Source organism: Garra rufa, chromosome 13 (assembly GCF_049309525.1).
Source record: "Garra rufa chromosome 13, GarRuf1.0, whole genome shotgun sequence".
In the NCBI taxonomy this organism is placed as follows: domain Eukaryota; kingdom Metazoa; phylum Chordata; class Actinopteri; order Cypriniformes; family Cyprinidae; genus Garra; species Garra rufa.
The window spans coordinates 29,336,173-29,359,219 of NC_133373.1; the positions used below are offsets into that span (position 1 = coordinate 29,336,173).

The 23,047-nt window shown below is 37.0% G+C and overlaps 1 protein-coding gene across 1 annotated transcript in view; it reads right to left on the reverse strand.

Annotated features, from left to right (window-relative positions):
• Positions 1–6,191: 6,191 nt before the first annotated feature.
• Positions 6,192–23,047, reverse strand: part of nbas (NBAS subunit of NRZ tethering complex) — a 246,002-nt gene continuing 229,146 nt past the window's right edge. Inside the window, exon 47 of the mRNA XM_073852757.1 lies at positions 6,192–7,094. Coding sequence (XP_073708858.1) covers positions 6,828–7,094 — 267 coding nt within the window. The 3' untranslated portion in view covers positions 6,192–6,827. The remainder of the gene's footprint in view (positions 7,095–23,047) is intronic.

Sequence of the window (23,047 nt, forward strand, 5' to 3'; positions counted from 1 at the left end):
CCCTTTGAGGGGTTGTCTGTGTAGAATTAGATTTCTACATTGAATCAAACTGAATTTAGATGATGCTTTTTAAAGAAAATTCGAGTGGCGCTGGCCTGTGTAACCATAGATGAGTATATATACAGTGGAGATCAAATTATTACCGGGGTTCAAGCACTTCAGGCATTTAAGCACATAAGGAAAAAGACATTGTGTTGACATGGCTGTAACCATCTAAATCAGGGGTTTTCAAACCTGTCCTGGAGCCTCCCCTGCCCTGCACATTTTGTATGTCTCCCTTATTAGGCACACCCAATTCAGGTCTTGCAGTCTCTACTAATGAGCTGATGATTTGAATCAGGTGTATTAGATGAGAGAGACAAGCAAAATGTGCAGGGCAGGGGAGGCTCCAGGACAGGTTTGAAAACCCCTGATCTAAATCAATGACTCAAATCAAATCATTTTTGGCAAATACAGGTAATTTACAATAGAAATATGATGATTTTTAACATTTATGACTGATATAGTGCCAACTATGGTCGAATTTCTATAAAATGTTGCATGCTTGTTTATAATCATCTGTAGCTAGTTTCATGAAGTTTTGAATTTTTGTTTAGGATTTATAGGCTTTTAGGTAAAACTGCCAACGTCCCTTTAAAAGTGACCTTGTTGTAGCTTACCAAAGTGTAAAGTTCAACATTTTTTTTTTTTTTTATAATTATGGATCTAGAGCAGGGGTGCCCAACCCTGTTTAGGAGATCTACCTACCTGCAGACTTTAGTTCCAGCCCTGCTCCAACACAGCTGTCTGTAATTATCAAGTGCTAACTAAGAGATTAATTAGCTGGTTCAGGTGTGTTTGAATAGGGTTGGAGCTGAACTTTGTTGGATAGTATCTCCAGGAACAGGGTTGGGCATCCCTGATCTAGAGGGTCCAGAGAATTGTGGATTCGTTCACAAAAGTAGCTTTTTTACATATTTTTATTTGATTGACAGCAGTGGTTCTAGAGGCAAAGTTGTCCGGAATAAAGAGTTCTTATATGCCACATAAAAGACATATGTGACCCTGGACCACAAAACCAGTCTTAAGTCGCTGGGGTATATTTGTGGCAATAGCCAAAAATACATTGCATGGGTCAAAATTTTTGATTTTTCTTTTATGCCAAAAATCATTAAGAAATTAAGTAAAGTTCATGTTCCATGAAGATTTTTTGTAAAATTCCTACTGTAAACATATCAAAATGTAATTTTTAGATTTGTAATATGCATTGTTAAGAACCTAATTTGGACAACTTTAAAGGTGATTTTCTCAGTCTTTTTGATTTTTTTGCATCCTCAGATTTCTGATTTCAAATAGCTGTATCTCGGCCAAATATTGTCCTATCCTAACAAACCATACATCAATGGAAAGCTTATTTATTGAGCTTTCATACGATGTATAAATCTCAGTTTTGTCAAATTTAACCTTATGACTGGTTTTGTGGTCCAGGGTCACATATGTGCGAAAAAACATGCAATTACCATTTGCTTGTGTCCTTGAAAATGTGATATCAACCCCCCAAATTTCTTTCAAATTTCTCACCGACTTTTGGGGCTGTGAGTCAGACAGGCCCATTGAGTTTTGTTCTGATGGGCCTCTGTTAACCTTATCTAATAGGTGTTAAAACTTCATCAGCCAGTGGCAGCCATGTTTTTTTTTTTTTTTTAGATACGCAAATGTCCTTATAGACACTTACAACACTTTAGACCAAGACCATGCACAGCAATTTTCATGATGATAAGACAAATGGTTGCATAGGTATAGCTATTTGAGTTTTTGCAGCATTTCTGCTTTTATAGCACCAAAAAGTGGCCAAGCTCTGCGATTTTTGTCCTGTGACCTCAGACTGAGGTCTTACATAAGTATTCTGAGTTTGGCGAAGATATCTCATTCCATTTAGGAGTTATAGGCATTTTGACATCACTTTGCGACAGTGAGCCGAAAGTTCCATTGATAGTCCCTCTTCAGAGAATCCTCCTGCACTGGGTTGGTTCCAATCAGATGAAAAACCTAGAACTAGTAGGTTTTTCAAAAAATCCAAAGTACTAGAAAATTTCCGCATTGGGCTCATGGTCGAATCTGATTAGTTTTGTACGGAGCCAAGGATTCCAATTACATAAGACACTTGAGCTGGCGACTGATGGTTTAGGACAGAGGTTCTCAACTCTGGCCCTCGAGGTCCACTTTCTGCAGAGTTTACCTCCAACCTTGATCAAACTCACCTGCCTGTAACTTTCTAGTAATGATGAAGAGCTTGATTAGCTTGTTCAGGTGTGTTTGTTTAGGGTTGGAGCTAAACTCTGCAGGAAAATGGACCTCGAGGGCCAGAGTTGAGAACTCCTGGTTTAGGAGTTATGAGTGATTTTGTACTTTTAATCACTGTAGCGCCCCCGTCAGGCCGATCGGGGTGAGCCTTAGTGACATTGTCAGTGGTGTGAGTACTACCATCCCTCCAAGTTTCAAGTCTCTTCAACTTACAGTTTGGTCTGCAGTTCATCAGTTTTTGAGGAGATTGCTGATCCTTGACCATTCTAACAATAACATTTGGGTTTCAGCGCAATGCACTTAAACTCCTAATTACCCCTAATTTCCTAAATTTTAAGGTCACTGTTTAGTCCTATTTGATGTTGTCCTAACAGGAGTAGAAGGGCATTGGAATATTGCAGGTTTACAATTAAACTTATTCATTCAAGTCGCCCAAAAAGGTTGGTCGTCCACGTAAGACAACTGCACAAGAAGACAGGACAACGCAGAGATTCTCAACGGGGAATCGGTTCAACACTGAGAACACAACTAAGAGAAGTCAAACTGAAAGTGCACTCTGCAGTAACCAAGCTTCTCATCAGCAGAACGAATCAAAAGACTAAGCTCATCTTTGCTGAGGAGCATGTTGTGCAGAGAGAGCAGAACTGGTCCAAAGTTCACTTTGGAGAGCAAGTTTAATTAATTTAGGTCTGATGGGAAACATTTTGTTCTGCGTTAAACTGAGGAAAGACTGAAGCCCAAGTGCGAGTCAGTGAAAGGTGGAGGAGGAAGTGTTATGGTTTGGGGGATGTTTTCTGCAGAAGGAGTTGGGCCTCTTATACAGCTACATGGCAGAGTGAATGCAAATGTTTATCAGAACCAGCATCAGTAATATGCGCATATCTTCCCTGCAAGCATCTCCCAATCAGCCTGCAAATGTAATCCAAGACAATGTCCCCATCACACTGCAGAATAGGTAAAGTAGCTCCTTGAAACTGAAAACACTGAAATAATGAAATGGCCGGGCCAGAGTCCTTATCTAAACCCGACTGAAAATCTCTGGAAAATCCTTAGTGACAAAGTTATGGCTAAGAAACTCACTACAGTTATCAAACTATGGAAGAGAGTGGAAGAAGAGTGGACCAAGATCACACCAGCATAGTGACAGAAACTAGTGATGTCCTGCAGTCGCAAATGTGCTAAATCATTCAAAGCAGGTGCATCTACACTTCCTACTTCTGAAAGCTGTAACCCTCCAAGATTTTAGTTGTAATCTTCTTTCATGCTACAGTGGTTGTTGTTCTCTTATTTTAATCACAGTGTTTTCCACAAAATAAAGATTTTTGTTAAAATGCCTTGGATATTTTGTCAAACATGTTAGTAGAACAGTGGAATACCTACAGCTAATATTCCTTCAAATGTTGAGAGATCAACAAAAAAAGAAAAATCAAAATCTGTAGACAATTCTCTAATTTTGATCTCCACTCTAGATTCACATATTCAACCACTCCAGATATGTTGATGCATTCACCATCTTAGAACAGTCGATCCATCATCATTACTCATCTCTCACAGTAGAAATCAATGAGTCTTTCAAGATGTCACAACATTGCAGAGTCTCTGATTGAAAAACCTCCAAGATTTAAATTCCTGAAGAAACTGTACAACCACAGGTGAGAATGTGTTGGTTTGTTTTTATATGCATTAACTCAATTTTACAGGTTTTTAAACTATGCCAACTTCTTGATACCATATTAGATAATACCTTTGTCTGTTTTTAAGTGTTTAAGTGCTGTGATAGTTCCAATATGGTGGACAGCTTATACAGATGAAGTCAAAAGTTTATATACACTTTGCAGAATTCGCAAAATGTTAATTATTTGACCAAAATAAGAGGGGTCAGACAAAATGCATGTTATTTTTTATGTAGTACTGACCTGAATATGATATTTCACATAAAAGACGTTCACATATAGTGAACAAGAGAAAATAAGTTATTAATAGTTAAATTAATAAAAAATAACCCTGTTCAAAAGTTTACATACACTTGATTCTTAATACTGTATTGTTACCTTTTTTTTTGTTTAGTGATGTGTTGTTCATGAGTCCCTTGTTTGTCCTGAACAGTTTAACTGCCCGCTGTTCTTCAGAAACGTCCTTCAGGTCCCACGGACTCTTTGGTTTTTCAGTATTTTTGTGTATTTGAACCCTTTCCAACAATGACTGTATGATTTTGAGATCCATCTTTTCACACTGAGGACAACTGAGGGACTCATATGCATTAAGAGCCAGGGGCGTAAACTTTTGAACGAAATGAGGATGTGTACATTTTTCTTATTTTGCCAAATTTTTATTTTATTTTCATTTAGTACTGCCCTTCAGAAGCTACAGAAGATACCTACATGTTTCCCAGAAATTTAACTGAAGTTAAATTTTGCAGATTCTGCAAGGTGTATGTAAACATTTGACGTCAACTGTATATACTGTAGCGACCCTTAGACACAACCACTAATGAGGCATCTATGGAGATATATATATATATATATATATATATATATATATATATATATATATGTGTGTGTGTGTGTGTGTGTGTGTGTGTGTGTGTGTAAAAGCGAAGCCCCTTTTAAGGAAAAAAGTCTGTTTAGTAGTGGCCACATTTGCAATGCCTTCAGGCAGCTTGTTTTAGGCATGCAAAACTTCAACTGCTGTCTACTTGAATTGGTAAATACCAAAAATCACAAAAACTGCTTGTCAAACTCAGCATCATACTGTCCCATAAACGCTAAAACAACTTTTAAAAATGTGCAGTCCTAAACATGCATCTCTAAGAACGAGATCTTCTAATGACATCTGCAGTGCCGCAATAACTTTACCAGTTGCTGGTTGGCTCTTTTATTTATAAGGCTAATAAGACTTTTTCCTCCATAATGCGTGTTGCAGTTTTTCCCATTCATAGTTAAATGAGTGAACCATCTTGGTGTGTACAGTGGTAGGCTAGACTGGTTGCCAGGATGAGCTATCCCTGCTGAAAAAAACAGCATATGCTGGTTAGGTATGTTTTGGTGCTGGGATGCTGGTTTTAGCTGGTATATGCTGGTCCTTTGCTGGTTTATGCTGGTCTCTTGCTGGTTTTTGCTGGTTTATGCTGGTCATGTTGCTGGTTAATGCTGGTCCTTTGCTGGTTTATGCTGGTCCTTGACCAGCAACATGACCAGCATAAACCAGCAAAGGACCAGCATTAACCAGCTAAGGACCAGCATAAACCAGCAAGGGACCAGCATAAACCAGCAAAGGACCAGCATATACCAGCTAAAACCAGCATCCCAGCACCAAAACATACCTAACCAGCATATGCTGGTTTTTTCAGCAGGGATGCAGTTTCTAAATGGGGTTTAATGTGTAGAAGTAACAAATATACCTCTTCTCAACAAAAACATTTACACTTTAGAAGAACACCACAGTTAGCTCTTAAATAAGTTTTATATCTCTATTAGGTGTTCTTGAATGTGTCTGCTTTACATTATTGCCACAATTTAGAATTCCAATTCATGACGTCTGTTGCCCAAACTGTTGGGGGGCAAGTCAGACACTAGAATCTAATACTTAGAGGTTTTCTCAAATGAGTATGAGAAATACTATTAGTGAAACATGCCTTAGCAAGCACCACTAATAATAATAGTTTTTTAGACTGCCTGGAAACACATTTTTAATGTATTTTGTAGCACATAATAAGTTGAGGGTATTTCAGGTGAGATATTACAGCCAAGTACAATCATATATTAAAAACAGCTGCTGTACAATTTATATTAAACCCGCAGATGGGAGCTTAGATATTACCTGTTCGCATTTATTTGTTTTGTTACTGTTAATACTTCATTGCCCAAAATGTGCAGTGCACCAAAACAAAACAGATAATTAAAGCAAAATAAGTTATAAAGTTTTAATCTTTTTATTGAGCACTGCAGGTATATTTGCCTTAAGTACACAGACGAGTCACATTACCGCTCAGCTACCCGACACAAGTTGTAGTGCGTCCGTGTGCGTTAAAACAATCACATGGCGAGAGTCAGCCTGAAGGCCTAATCTGTTTTCTTCAAAAATAATTAATAACCCTACAAAGGAAAAGAGCAAAAAGTTGCGTGTGGAAACGATCAAGCGTGAAGTCGCACATACATACACGCTCAAAACACTCTGTCAGCACACATGCGGCTATTTCAATTCCGACTCCGGCCTGTAATGATTATTAGCGCAGGCTAGCGTGACCAAACAGCCGAAGTAATGTAATTACACCCGTGTCACCGAGCTTCAGTCAGGAGAGAGAAACCCGACAGCGAGAGAGAGAGAAATGGGAAGGTGATTTGAGTCCTTTGCCAGCGGGAAGAAGTCCTGAACAAACACTGTATGAAGAGGCTAATTATAACTGATATTTGTGATCTGGATTTGGTGCCAATGTCCACTTTACATTCAGCTGAGATTGACTACTTTTCTAGGCTTCTAAAAATATCTTTACGCAGACAGATGAGCACAATCTCTCCGTGTCAGTCTGTACCCACACGTACTCCTCAAAGCCATTTTCTAATGACAGAGAGGGCGCTATTGAAGGTGAACTGCCCTGGGTGGGATCCTCGGTAGGAGAGAAGCAAGGACCCGGCCTCAGCGCTGTGGCCGGCCTGGTGGAGGTCATGCGCGGCCTTCTCCACATCCCATTCCCCTTGAGCCAGCATGTGAGAGACTAGGGAAGAATACAGAGCTGTGTCCACACAACTGATCAACATCCCAGCATTCAACAGCAGAGACAGGAGCTCAGTGTCACACACATCCTCAGTCACCTACAGAGAGAGAGAGAGAGAGAGAGAGAGAGAGAGAGAGAGAGCGAGCAAGAAAAGAGTAAGAAAAACAAGCCATGAGAGGAAGGCAAAAAAAAAAAAAAAAAAAAATCAATTTCAATAAACACTCCAGTGCGACAAACAATCTGTACGTGAGCAAACCTCCAACTTCACACAAACACACAATATATTATATTTTCCATCTTATAAAAACAAGTAATTGTTATAGCTATACTTTACGGTTACTGTATTAATAATGGACACACAACAACAAACATTCTGTAACCTTACTGTAATTGTTTTTTTTCTTTCCTCATAAACATGCCCATTTTTTCTTGTGTATACAATTTCATTTGCTGTATTAGAAAATACCACACACACACACACACACACACACACACACACACACACACACACACACACACACACACACACACACACACACACACACATATATTATATATATATACTTCTGTGAAGCTTCAATGCAGCAGAAGTTTTTTTCTGAACTCATCCCCAGATGCGTGGCTTGATGCAATCCTGTCTCTGAGCTCTACAAGCTGTTTTTTTTTTTTTACCTCAGGGCTTAGTTTTTGCTCTGATATGCATTTCAGCTGTTAGACCATTTATTAAGATGTGTGTGCCTTACCAAATCATACCAATTCAGGTTAACTTCACTCAAAGTGTAGTAACATCAACAAGCAATATGAATGCTCCTGAGCTAAATTTCAAGTGTCACAGATAAGGGTATGAATACTTATGCAATGGGATCATTTACTTTTTTTATTTTTAATAAACATGCAAAGATGTTAATGGAGTGCATGAAGTGTGGATTGATGTGAAAAAAAAAAGTAATTTAAAGCAGTTTAACATAAGGCAGCAACATAAAATGTGAAAAAAAAATGATGGGGTATGAATACTTTCGCAAGACACTGTACATATATTTATACAACAGCTCTTTTTGGTCCTTGAATGGGATAGGCTGGGAGGAGAGTGATATTCTAGTGACATTGGAACAACGCTTGTGTGTATTTCTCACAGTGAGTGTCATGGCGGACATTCAAATCCACTCCCATTTGGTCAACTTCAAATTTAAGAATCTTTCAAGGACTTTCCAGGTCCAATACCCTCAAAGTCAAGGACTTAATGTGGGGACACATTTTAAGTGAGAGCAAGGTTACATCATGTAACCTTGTAAGATACATTGTTACAGTTTCATGTGTCAAACACAACTATGCAAAAAAAAAAAAAAAAAAAGTTCATATAGTCCATATTAGTGGACCAGAGGGAGTAATGTGGAATTTTCTCCAGAAAACTTTCAAGAACTTTCCCGATATCTTGTATCTAAAAAAAACTTTTTTCAGATTCACATACTTTCAAGGATTCAGTTACCCATGGGAACCCTGTATAAATAATACAGATTTTTTTCATCATGAAATGTAGTTTTAGAAGTTCTTAGGTGAGAATGTACTTGTTTATTCTTCAAGAATGCATTTTTTTAATAAAGATAACGTCTATGTGAAAATTTGCTTCGATGCTTTCGAAGATGTGAGCTCCAGGCCTGATATACAGCCATATTGCATTACTACTCGTGTGATATTGCTCTCAATAAAGCAGCACAACTGTATTCTTCAGCACCAAAGCAGCATATTAGTATTATTTTGCCCCCAAAATTATGTGTCAATCCTGTTACAAACATATATTAGGCATTTTAATATTCAATGAAGGGTAAAAATAATAAAACGTCAACCTTGTAACCACAATTTATTGTTAATTAAAATGTGAATAATTGTAAAAAATATAAGCATGTAATTATTTTTGCAATAAAACAAGATCTAGAGCTTGGGTTTTGACCTGTAAAACATATTCTGAAAGCATCATTACAGTATATGCCAATATACAGTCAAACCAAACATTATTCAGTCACCAGATATCATTTTTAAATTTTTTGTACTAGTGGGTGCAGGAAACTATAGTTCATTTATGTACGTGAGGATAGCAAAATAAAGTAAACTGTGACATATTATACCCAAAAATTCTTCATCCAGAGGACTACCAGTAAAATTGATAAAAATTGGGGACCAAAAATTTGATGTGACACTTTGACCTGACTATGATTTGTTACTTTTTATCAAAGTTATCTGACATTTATCAAGATTAGTTTGTTCTGACACAGTTTAACTCTTGAGTTCTTGTCATATTTTAATACCATTTTCTAAACTATATCAAATAAACTGAGATAACTTGAACAATTTTGAAGGTGTCTGAAGAAATTTTGGTTTGACTGTAATTTATGTGATTAACTCTGAGTTCTTGTCATATTACTGTATATTACAATTTTCTAAACAACAGTGAATAATAATGTGAGAAATGTTAAAGGCATCTGAATAAATTTTGGTTTGGCTGTACATACAAATATTAATTTACCTGTTAATTATCTTACTCTTTTATGAACACGTCTGATATTATATTTTATCATTAAAAAAAATGTAAAAACCATCATATCAAACCAATAGACCTGTCATAAAAGCAGTTATTAGACTTATAAACAGACTAAATCTTACCGCCTCCAGCTTAGAATGGAGCTTACAAACTCACGCCTGCCCGTCCCCTGGGCACAATATATTCTGTTTATCTGTGTTATCTAGTGGCCATGTTGCACTTGCGTGTCTGGAGGAGGTCATATGCGATATAAATGAGCTCAGAGAGAGATGTCCCACCCTTCTGTGACCCCCGGCCTGCTCGGAGAAACCAGGAGCACCTCTCTCGTCTTTTCAGCATAAATTATTCAACTGCTGGCTTTTTTTATTATTTGGCTTTAGAGGTGGAGAACACAGAGGAGCGGTACCGTAGGAGTCAGCACACTGGAAAATCAATTATGTGCTAAATTTGATTAAAGGCGAGCCCAAGCCAAGAGATATGATGCCCTTTGACTGCGTGTGCGTGCGTTCTCATATTAAATGCGACGTGACATTAATAGTGGATATAAAATACTCAAATGCAGTTTATATATACTGTACTGACCTTACAGAAAGGTGTCTAATGCCTATGGAACGAGTTCAGATTTACAGTTATCTAAAAGACATACACATGCACATAAACTAAACGTGCGGTCACATTAGTGAAAAAAGATCAATTAAAGTCACTTTCAAATCAAAGCTTTCTACTGGTCAAATCTGGGTGGGGACCCTGCTGAAAAAAAAGCAATAGACACCATTACTTAATCCGTAATGGTTGTTTTGGTTATAATGGAACTTGTATTGGTTTTAATGGAAACAGTAATGGACCCTGTGGGTCTCTACTGGTAATTGGTCACCTTCTATTGGTGGCTTGTTAAAACCACTAAATCCTAATGGAATATGTCCCAAAACACACTACAAAAACTATTTTTAATGCTTTTAATGGTTAAAAGTTGATGGTTTTTAATACTTCTAATGGTATTTGTATTTGTTCAGCAAGGGATCTTTCGACATTCCCAATTAGGGCCGTCACTAATGATTATTTTGGTAAACGAGTAAATTGTTGATTATTCTGATGATTAATCGAGTAATTGGATAATTATATACTTTTTTGAAAAATAGACCAATAGCCTTTAAAATTACATATATATATATAACAGCAATAAGACAATAATCAGTTCAAATAAAGTATCAAAAGCAAGTATTCATATGGTTTTATTGGACAAAACTGTTAAAATGCATAATGTATTATAAACAATAGAACTAATGCATTATAACAAATGACTCCAGAGGGTGTCAGTGACCTGGCGATTGTTTTTAAACTATACAGCACAATCTAATATTTGTTTAATACCGACTAAACAATTTAATTCAAATGTCCACTTAATCATTAATATTTGGCCTATTCTTTATTACAGAAATGTTACAGCCACTTTAATTGATATGAATATGTGGACAGCAAAACATGTAAACTCAGAGTAAAGGTTTGAGCTTTTATTTTGAAATCGAGTTGAACAGTCACAGCAATATGCAGAAATGAAGTTTAAGATGTTCCACACATGTAACTGATAACAGTTTGTGTGGAGCAGCATTTACTGTGAACGGAGACGCTCTGACGCGCACATATCCTGCACCTGCATCGCATATATTTATTTAATTGAATCATTGCGTTTGTGAATTCACAATAGCATTATGCTTTATTGTGGTTTTTAAATGGACTTGAATGGAATGGACTTTTAAATGAAAAACGGTCTAATAATGTGCTTCATGAATTCCGTTTGTGGAATACCCCACTTCTGGTATTTTGCCGGTTGGATTTTTTAAAATCTAGTACTCCAATTGAATCGAGGAATTGAGACAGCCCTATTCCCGATTATGTGGATTTCTTTCGAAATGACTGGATTTTGCAGTGGTATGCAATAAATGGTAAATGTGCCCACTACATTTATGTGACACAAAAATGTTTGATAACATGTGAACATTTCTGATATTTTTTCATTTCACCCTCTATAAATACACATTTATTTCTACAAATGAAAGAGAAAAGTAAAGTAAGTGAGAGAGAAAGAGAGATGGTAGGTAATCAAAGCTCTCTGAGGGATTCAGACACTACAATTACACATAATATCAATGATCACTGCAATATTCATCCATTCATGCCTGCTTATCATCTGCATGTGATTTTGTGAGAAACCAGATGATTCACTATTAGAAACACAAAGCACAGTACACCAGTCAGGTCTTTAAAGCTGTTTTTAACCATTCAGTGTGTGATGGATAATGGAGAATATTGACCCTGTCATAATTCTCTACATCGGCCGTCGTATCAATCCAAAGTTGTAGCTGAGAATATTTCCTTCAAGTCTGAGTGAAGAACGAGATGAAAAGAGAGTCGATTTTAGCAAAGCTGCATTTTACAAGTTAAAACCACAGCAATGAAAATAACCTTTTAAATCTAAAGACATTAAATCTATTTACTTTTATGCTGTCTCATTTTTTTCCTTATGTATGCGAGGGTGATTTTCCCAAGCCTTGTGTAGCTTTTCACTCCTATTTCTTCTCTCCAGCCAAGACGTCTGTGGAGAGCCGTTAGAGACAGCACAGACGGAGCTAAAAGGTCGAAGAACAGCAAGTGCAATGTGAGAGAGCAAGAGAGAGTGAAAAACAGTGAGAAAGAGTGTGTTAGAGAAATTGAGAGAGGTGGATGGAAGGAGGGAGGGAGGGAGGAAAATAAGAGGATGAAGGGAAAAGGGAAGAGCATGGAGAGAGTCAGAGCTAAAATGTCGAGCGCTGAACTGTGAAGAAAGATCGGCCAGCTGTAGAAACCACTTCATAAAGACGGAGAGAAACAAAGAGAAAGCGAAAAATGGCATGAAGGAGAAGAGAGCTGGCCCACGGCCTATAATGTTTCAAATGCATGCCGATGATAAAAATGATGTGGCTTGTGAAAAATCATTTGAATTTTTCTTCATTTGAAAGGAATGAAGATGTGAATATGAGAGAGCAGTAATGTGCTGTTAAGATATTCTGCTCATCACCTCCTTCCAACAGACTGACGAGAGCAATCTCTCGTTCTCCTTGATTGGAACTCCATTTCTGATCACTTCAAGGAGAAAAATGAGAGAGAAGCAATGAAATGAGAGAAAGAGGAGATGCAAATAGCACTCGCTTCTACAGTAGCATATACCGTATTTTACAGATAAAAAGTCACACTTGAATATACATCAGCCCGGGTAAAAATGTAATTGTTGAGAGAACAAAAAAAACAAACAAACAAACAGATAAATTGTATCTTTGTATGACTCATATTTCATTATTAGCTACGTTTAGAAATAAATGTTAAATACATTTTTATAAAAGTCTAGAATAAATTATAGTGACATTTATTATGAACAACATTTATTATAAAAACAATCTTAAAGGGTTAGTTCGAGCATTTAAGACATGAAGTTGTATGCAATCCTTATCAGCACTATAGTGTATACACACTGACCCACACTGCGTTCACCTCCCTGGTCAGAGTTCTGGCCGCTGGAAGTTTTTCAAGAAAGTAGTCACGGTTAGTTTCCGGGGCCTCAAAACTGTGCGTTTTTACGTGAAAAAAATATATGCGTTTCAAAGCTTGATTAATTTACATCACAAAAAACACTCCTGACAAAAATCATACCTCAGTTTTAATCGGCACTATATTCTTCCCGTTTCCATCAATCCGCGCTGCTGTCAGTTCGCACGTTCCGATCATCTGTTGCATTACACACTCAAATGACAACGACGTAAAAAGTAGAAAATTAACAATGGTGCGAACTTGTAAATTCCCAGGTTGTGACCACAAGAATGTGCAGGGATCGCCGTTCAGATTCCATCGTTTTCCTGTTTCTGATATAGTTATGAGACAGCTTTGGCTGGTTGCCATCGGCTACTCTGCGGGAGCTAAAATATCCATTATCAAGGATTTTCGTGTGTGCGCTCACTTCAGCGAAGATGATTACATTCCCAACCAAGGAGGAAAAATCAAAAAACGGATTTTAAAGAGTTCTGCTGTACCAGTACCACGGGTAAGCTCTATTTACTAACTTTATGTCGCATACGACAGGTTTATTTTGAAGCTAACGTCGGTTTTTAGGCTAACGTTACACTGAGAATATTCTAACCGGGGCAGTGATAGCATCGACAATAATCGACTGTCTATGTGGTGAGAAAATCGGCAAATGTCATAACTAATGAATTTAATTGAATCTATATAACACAACAAAATATGATGCTTTGCTATATTTGTTATTGTCTGTAACTATGCGGAACGTGTGTCGGTATCATCGTGTTTATAAGTGTGCTTGAAGTCACATACAGGTAGGTCTAAACCAGGTATCTCCAACTCCGGTCATCGTCAGCTACATTCCTGCAGCTCGATGTTTTCCTATGACAGGACACCTTTCTCAAATGAGACATTCAGTACAAGCCTGCTAATTACCCGTTGATTTGAGTCAGGTGTGTTGCATCAGAGAAAAACTAAAACCAGCAAGACAGTAGCTCACGAGGACTGGAGATCCCATGTCTAAACTGTACAGTAAACAATCTGATGTTTAGACTCCTGAGGAAATCACATGAAACGAGGTCTAATATAAAAATATATATATCGTCTGTTCCGTCTGACATTGTGCTAAAATTGGTTTCATCATCAGAAGTTTCGTAGTCAGACATGTTGTCAGTGAGTCGCGCTATCAACAGCTGATTGGAACGTGCGAACTGACAGCAGCGCGGATTGATGGAAACGGAAAGAATATAGTGCCGATTAAAACTGAGGTATGATTTTTGTCAGGAGTGTTTTTTGTGATGTAAATTAATCAAGCTTTGAAACGCATATATTTTTTTCACGTAAAAACGCACAGTTTTGAGGCCCCGGAAACTAACCGTGACTACTTTCTTGAAAAACTTCCAGCGGCCAGAACTCTGACCAGGGAGGTGAACGCAGTGTGGGTCAGTGTGTATGCACTATAGTGCTGATAAGGATTGAACACAACTTCATGTCTTAAATGCTCGAACTATCCCTTTAAATGAATTTTAAGACAAACTCAATTATCGGCGCGGATGAAATGCGCATACAAACAGAGTTGTGCCTTAGTTTGTCTAACAAGAACAAACTCTGTTAAAGTTGAATGCGAGGAGAGATCAAAACTGAAACCCAAGAGATAAAACATTCCTCTGTGCATTTCTAATTTACCAATGTTGGCCAGTATTTACCATCATTTACCAAATTCAAAAAAACATTAAAAAGTTCATTTTCTACTTTACCGCATTGACTACCACTTGCAATCCTAGAACACTTTGATAAATTAATAACATAAATTAAAACATAATTCAGATTTATTTTTAAAAAAATGAGAGAAAGAAAGAACTGAAGTAGGCAAAATAGTAAGTGACGAAGGAGTTAAGTTAAAAAGGAAGTAAAAAAAAGAAATAAAAAAGGAAGTAGTAAGGGATGGATGGATCAATGTATGTATGGAGGAACGGATGGATGTATTTATGTATGGATGGCCAGCCAGGAGTTGTTGGCACTGGCAGTGAGTATATGTCAGAAACAGAGAATGAGAAAGACAGCAGATCTGTGCAATTGCTCTCTTCTGGACAGACAAGCACAGAAAATGAACAGAATGAGGAGACGACATACAGATGGCATCAAAGAGTTTTACTATATTCAGCTACAGGAGTGTGCGCGCACAGTCATGTATCTCAAACCTCTTTTATGGTAATTCTTCAAGCATTTGCTGTTGTATTATGTATTTTGGTGTTGTAGGATTAATGCATACTTGATAAGCAGTGCTTATTTATCCACTACTGCTGGCATTATAAAATACACTTTATTTTACTTATTATAATAATTTATATTTAATTATTATTATCATTACTATAATAAATAAAATTGTGATTGTTATTATTAAACTGAAAAAATTTATACTTTTACATTACTTACATTACTTAAAGGGGTAGTTCTAGTCAACTCACACAAGATATTTTCTCTAATGTTTTTTTAAAGAAGTCTCTTACGCTCATCAAAACCGCATTTATTTAATTAAAAATACAGAAAAAGACAATAATACTGCAAAATGTTATTACAATATAAAATAATGGTTTCTATTTTAATATACATTAAAACATTTTTTTGTTCCTGTGATGCCAAGGTGAATTTTCATCAGCCATTACTCTGGTCTTTAATGTCACATGACCCTTCAGAAAGCATTCTAATATGCTGATGTATTATTAGAATTATCTATGTTGGCAACAATTGTGCTACCAAATATCTTTTTGGAACCTGTGATACTTTTTGCAGGATTCTTTGATATCAATAAACAGTTAAATAGAATAGCAATTATTTAAAATATAAATCTTTTCTAACAATATAAGTCCTTGCTATCATGCTGAATAAAAATAGTAATTTATTTAAAATAAAGAAATAATAAAATGTACTGACCTCAAGTTTTTGAACAGTAGTGTATATTGTTATAAAAGATTTCTACTTTAAATAAATGCTGTTCTTTTGAATTTTTTATTCATCAAAGAATCCTGAAAAAAAGTCTCACAGGTTCCAAAAAAAAAAGATTAAGCAACACAACTCTTTCCATCACTGATAAAAAAAATCTGCATATTAGAATGATTTCTGAAAGTTAATGTGACACTGAATACTGGAGTAATGTTGCCGAAAAATTCAGCTTTGATCACAGAAATAAATTAGATTTTTAATGTATATTAAAATAGAAGAACGTTGTTTTATATCGTAATAATATTTCACAATGTATTTTTTTTTCTGTATTTTTGATCAGCCTTGATGAGCATTAAAAACGGCAGTGTACTTAAATTACACTCAATTAAATTTTACAATAAAGTTACAATTACATAATTCTATTTTTATTTTAACTTATTTTTTGAAATATTTAGCAAATTGCACCTCTCTAGATTTTTCTAGCTGACTAACAAGTTTATGGTCACAAATATGTTTTTTTTTTTTCTGAGGTAAATGTGATATTGACGTCTTTCCAAGACAGGATACAGATTTTGGTAAGTTGTCTTTTTCTTTTAACATACCATCGGATGTTCATTCATGTTTATTTCATGCTGACACTAGCATTAAAGCGAGGAGATGATCGGCTCAGGTGCCACTTCTCTACAGTGATCTGTCACGTCACATTAAGCAGCGCCAAAACAGCATTTATTGTTTGAATATATTAATAGAATGAGCAGAATTTGAAATCTGAGACTTTGTTTCATATCAAAAGCAAAAAAAAAAGCACAATTATTGCAATTTATTGGATGAGAATCTCATTAAAAATGAGAATTGATTAAAATTGAGAAATCAATATACAGTATGTCACAAAAGTGAGTACACCCCTCACATTTCGGCAACCATTTTAGTGTATCTTCTCAAGGGACAATACTATAGAAAATGAAACTTGGATATATTTTAGAGTAGTCAATGTGCAACTTGTATAGCAGTATAGATTTACTGTCCCCTGAAAATTACTCAACATACAGCCATCATTGTCAAAATAGCTGGCAACAAAAGTGAGTACACCCTAAGTGAACTTATCCAAAGTGTCAATAAATTGTGTTAGCACCATTGTTATCTGGCACTGCCTTAATCATTCTGGGCATGAAATTGTCCAGAGCTCAGGTTGTGACTGGGATCCTCTTCCACTCCTCTAAAATGACATTACGGAGCTGCTGGATGTTAGACACATGGTGCTTCTCCACCTAACGCTTGAGGATGCCCCACAGGTGCTTAATAGGGTTCAGATCTGGAGACATACTTGGCCACCCCATCACCTTCAGCTGTTATCAGAATGTACAGTACATAATGGAATCCATGTTTCCCTCAATGAACTGCAGCCTCCCAGTACCAGCAGCACTCATGCAGCCCCAGACCATGATGCTACCACCACCGTGCTTGGCTGTAGGCAAGACACAATTTTCTTGGTACATCTCACCAGGGCATCGCCACACATGCTGGACACCATCTGAGCCAAACAAGTTTATCTTAAAGTCTCATCAGACCACAGGACATGGTTAAAGTAATTCATGCTCTTGGACAGGTTGTCTTCAGCAAACTGTTTGCGGGCTTTCTTGTGATTCAGCTTCAGAAGAGCCTTCCTTCTGGGACGACACCTACAGTATGCAAACCAACTCGTTGCAGTGTACGGCGTATGGTCTGAGCGCTGACAAGCTGACTTTCTCTTTCTGCAACCTTTAAAGCAATGCTGGCAGCACTCATGCATCTGTTTTTTGAAGTAGGTTCTGCACCTGATGCACAGAACGAGTGCTCAACTTCGTTGATCGACCCTCACAAAGCCTGTTCAGAATGGAACCCATCTTGGAAAACCTCTGTATGACCCTGACCACTGCAGTGTTACTGAATCTCTATTAGCCTTGGCCATCTTTGTGGAGAGCAACAATTCTAATTCTCAAATCCTCAGAAAGTTCTTTTCCATGAGAAGCCATGTTGAACATCCAGTGGTCAGTATGAGAGAATTGTACTTAAAGCACCTAATTTTAACTCCTCTAATACAAGATACACAACTTTGTATGGTCCTGTGCAGCAGACAAAAACATAAACATGATGAATAGGACATGTGGCTTTGCATGGTTAAACAACATACTGCTGTTATCACTTAGGGTGTACTCACTTTTGTTGCCAGCTATTTTGACAATAATGGCTGTATGTTGAGTTATTTCCAGAGGACAGTAAATCTATACTGCTACAGAAGCTGCACATTGACTACTCTAAAATATATCCAAGTTTCATTTCTATAGTATTGTCCCTTGAGAAGATAAAATGGATGCTGAAATGTGAGGGTGTACTCACTTTTGTAAGATACTGTATTTTTTTTTTTTACTTAGCCCTAAAAAGTTATTAAAAATTGTCAAAACAATGGGATCCAATGATGTTTGGGCCCCAAAATATCTTCTTTTGTGTTCTGCAAAGGAGAAAAGGTCAAACGGGTTTGGAGCAACATCATTATTGTGAACATCCATCACTAGGAAAGAAGAGAGAGTGAGTAAATTTACCTCTGCCTTCGAAAATGCCAAAAATGAACTTGTCAAGCTGAACAAACAATATTTGATTGAGGCTGAATATATTGCTCACAACAATCAGTGGTCCGAAACATCAATTGCTGCCAACAAATGAAAATAAAACGGCTTGATTTTTGTTATGGGAAATGTCCTTTAAAGGTCCCAGCGGTGAGGTTAATGAAGCGACTTTGAACACACTGGAAGTCAGAAACACGAGCACGCACAGCCATAAATATTTCAGACCATAATCTTATAAAATCCCAGATAAAGGTAAACCCATTGATCCAGAATAAAATGGCTCATACTCTCTTGGGTGGTCTTTCCTGTGTGTGTGTGTGTGTGTGTGTGTGTGTGTGTGTGTGTGTGTGTGTGTGTGTGTGTAGGTCTGGTTTGTTAGTGGCACTGTATCTGTGCAACTGATTAAAAGCATAAATGTGCCCAAACGCAAACATGTTTGTTTTTCTATCACAGTAGTCACTTCTATTGACCTGCTGTTATTTTTTTTATAGTGAGCTAGCTAATGATATTTTCTATCCTCTAACCCTACCCTCTTTTCATTAAAACATATTTAGTTTATTAAGCTATTTTGTTATGGCGACTGTTGGTAAGTGCTTCAGTTTTTTTCTATCCCTGTGAGGACATTTTGTTCTCACACAAATAAAACAGCACATTAACACGGCCTATTTACAAATCCACATAATGTTCACTAATATCTGCTAATGCACACATGGAATATGGGAAGAGCTCGTTAAAAATGTATGTTTTTGACTCCGTCTCTTTTTGTTTTGCTTTTTGTCTTTTGTGCTGGTTGCTGTGCAGCTTTAATTGGAATGACGGAGGGTGTTTGCCGTCTCATAAATGATGCATGCTTGGCTTTTCTTTTATCATTTAAATCATAAAGCTGGTTTGGATCAGGACAGAGTAGGACGAGGAGCGGGTCCAAAACACCGCTGGGTCTCTGCAGTACCGCTTTCAGAGCAGCCCTCCTGAAAATACCAAGCAGTTTTATCATTTCAAGCGACAGCGGTGAAGGAGGGGGTGGATGAGAAATATATAACCACAAACTATTACCCGCATATTGGAGTTCAGCAACAATCTAATTAGATGTAAATCAGAGAAGGTAAAACCGAAGGGAGGTAGAAAAGAGATTCACAATCATAGAGACTCACTGACAAGTCTGGTCCACATTCTTCAGTGCATTCTGGCCAAGAATCTCCTACTCAGTAAGAGACTATTTGACTGAAAATTAAAGGGATCAACAGTTTATTCTGAGTTATTCTGAGTCAGCGCTGCAAATAATCATTTACTTTGACAGACAGCTTTGTAAATTTTCTGTCACACGCTATTTTTATTGATCAGATCACTGTAACGCTTGATGTTTTAATGTGACATTAATCTAACAAGCACATCTGTGGCAAAAGGTTCTTTTAGTTCTACCATTTGCATGTTGCAGCTTCTTTGCCTTATTCTGCTCTCTGAAAACTAACAATGATCAATACAGCATTTATTAAATCTAGGATAATGGTATATCTGCATACACTAATACAATTTATTAATGCCAGTTATTGTATTATGAACAAACAGGAATTAAAAATTAACAACTGTTATGTTACGAATTAACATTAACCGAGATTAATACATTCTGCTAATGTTTTATTGTTAATGATTCCTAATGCATTAACTATTGTTAAATTGTAAAGTGCAATCAATTTATTTTCTCGTTTACTTCTAATACTTAATAACTTCTTTCCTGCCCGTGTTTTTGAAAAAAGTTGCCAGCCACCATCATCATTTTTGATCAGTTTTACAAAAATTTCACAGCCCCCAGAATATTGGGTTGTATGAATATCTGAACATGTAATATATCAAAATAAAGAACAGAACCTGTAATTTTTATTCTAGCTATAAGCATTCTTTTTTTTTTATCAACACTTAGGTAAGTTTAATAAAAAAAAGCAAAAGCATTTTTAACAAAAAGCTGAGAAAATCAAATTTTTATAAAAGACTACACCTGGATAATCAAAGCAAAGATTCAGTAGACTGCTTCCATCAGCACCCTTAAAGATTCACAGTCCTTTACCAATTCCTGGATCAACATTTTCACTCTAACATTAGGCAGTTTTTATTTATATCTCATTTATTGTTGATGATTGCATTGTTTTTCATATGCATCTGCTTACATATGAGATTGCTCCTATCTGCGTCTTACTGTTTTTGATCGGGAGATTCTGGACTCATTCAGGAGATGCGTAATAGCGCCTCCAAGCATTTAACAGTGAAAATGTGAAAACCCTGAAAATTCTGTGTTTGGCGGGGAAACACTGTCTCGTAAATAATGGAAAATTCTGTGTTTGGCAGGGAAGCATTTTCTCATAAATAACAGAAAATTCTGTGTTTAGTGGGGAAGTCTCAAAAATAACAGAAAATTCTGTGTTTAGAGGGGAAGTCTCAAAAATAACAGAAAATTCAGTGTTTGGCAGGGATGCGTTGTATCGTAAACAATTAAAAAATTGTGTGTTTGGCAGGGAAGCGCTATCTCCGAAATAACGGAAAATTCCGTGTTTGGTGGGGAGGTGCTGTCTCTGAAATAACGGAAAATTCCGTGTTTGGTGGGGAGGTGCTGTCTCTGAAATAACGGAAAATTCCGTGTTTGGTGGGGAGGTGCTGTCTCTGAAATAACTGAAAATTCCGTATTTGGTGGGGAGGTGCTGTCTCTGAAATAACTGAAAATTCCGTGTTTGGTGGGGAGGTGCAGTCTCTGAAATAACTGAAAATTCCGTGTTTGGTGGGGAGGTGCTGTCTCTGAAATAACTGAAAATTCCGTGTTTGGTGGGGAGGTGCAGTCTCTGAAATAACAGAAAATTCCATGTTTGGCAGGAAAGCGTTGTCTTGTAAATAACGGAAAATTCTGTGTTTGGCGGCGAATCACTATCTCCGAAATAACGGAAAATTCCATGTTTAGCAGGGAAGTGTTATCTCGTAAATAACGGAAAATTCTGTGTTTTGCGGGGAAACGCTATCTCCGAAATAACGGAAAATTCTGTGTTTGGCAGGGAAGCGTTGCCTCGTAAATAATGGAAAATTCTGTGTTTTAGCAGGTAAGTGCTATCTCCGAAATAACTGAAAATTCCGTGTTTGGCAGGGAAGCGTCGTCTTGTAAATAACGGAAAATTCTGTGTTTGGCAGGGATGCGTTGTGTCGCAAACAATTAAAAAATTGTGTGTTTGGCGGCGAATCGCTATCTCCGAAATAACGGAAAATTCCGTGTTTGGTGGGGAAGTGCTGTCTCTGAAATAATGGAAAATTCCGTGTTTGGCGGCGAATCACTGTCTCCGAAATAACTGAAAATTCCGTGTTTGGCAGGAAAGCGTTGTCTTGTAAATAACGGAAAATACTGTGTTTGGCGGCTAATCACTATCTCTGAAATAACGGAAAATTCCATGTTTGGCAGGAAAGCGTTGTCTTGTAAATAACGGAAAATACTGTGTTTGGCGGCTAATCACTATCTCTGAAATAACGGAAAATTCCATGTTTGGCAGGAAAGCGTCGTCTTGTAAATAATGGAAAATTCTGTGTTTGGCAGCAAATCACTATCTCCGAAATAACTGAAAATTCCGTGTTTGGCAGGGAAGCGTTGTCTTGTAAATAACGGAAAATTCTGTGTTTGGCGGCGAATCACTATCTCCGAAATAACTGAAAATTCCGTGTTTGGCAGGGAAGCGTTGTCTTGTAAATAACGTAAAATTCTGTGTTTGGCGGCGAATCACGTTGCCTCGTGTTTCTTGTTCCGTGTTTGGCAGGGAAGCGTCATCTCGTAAATAATGGAAAATTCTGTGTTTGGCGGGGAAGCGCTATCTCCTAAGTAACGGACAATTCTATGTTTGGCAGGGAAGCGTCGTCTTGTAAACAACGGAAAATTCTGTGTTTGGCGGGGAAGCGTTATCTCTGAAATAATGGAAAATTCCGTGTTTGGCAAGGAAGCACTGTCTCATAAAATAATGAAAAATTCTGTGTTTTGCGTGAGAAGCTATATCTCCGAAATAACGGAAAATTCTGTGTTTGGCAGGGAAACATTGTCTAGTAAATAGCTGGAAATTCCGTGTTTGGTGGGGAAACATTGTATCGAAAATAATAGAAAATTCTGTGTTTGGTGTTAAAATGCCATCACTGTGAGAATTTTTCTGAAATAAATATAACCGTTCAAATGTAAGACTTTTAATGTATATGAAAGAAAAATGCATGCTGGATTTATTTGATCAAAAATAGAGTAAAAACAAATATTTTACATTAAAATTTAAAATAACTTCTTCAGATTATAAATTGGAAGCTTGGAGATCGGATCTTAAGGAGGATATTTTGACGGAGGACTGGATGGAAGCATGCAAGGAAGCTCAATCACTGATAATGAACACACGTCTGAAACTGCTACAATATAAG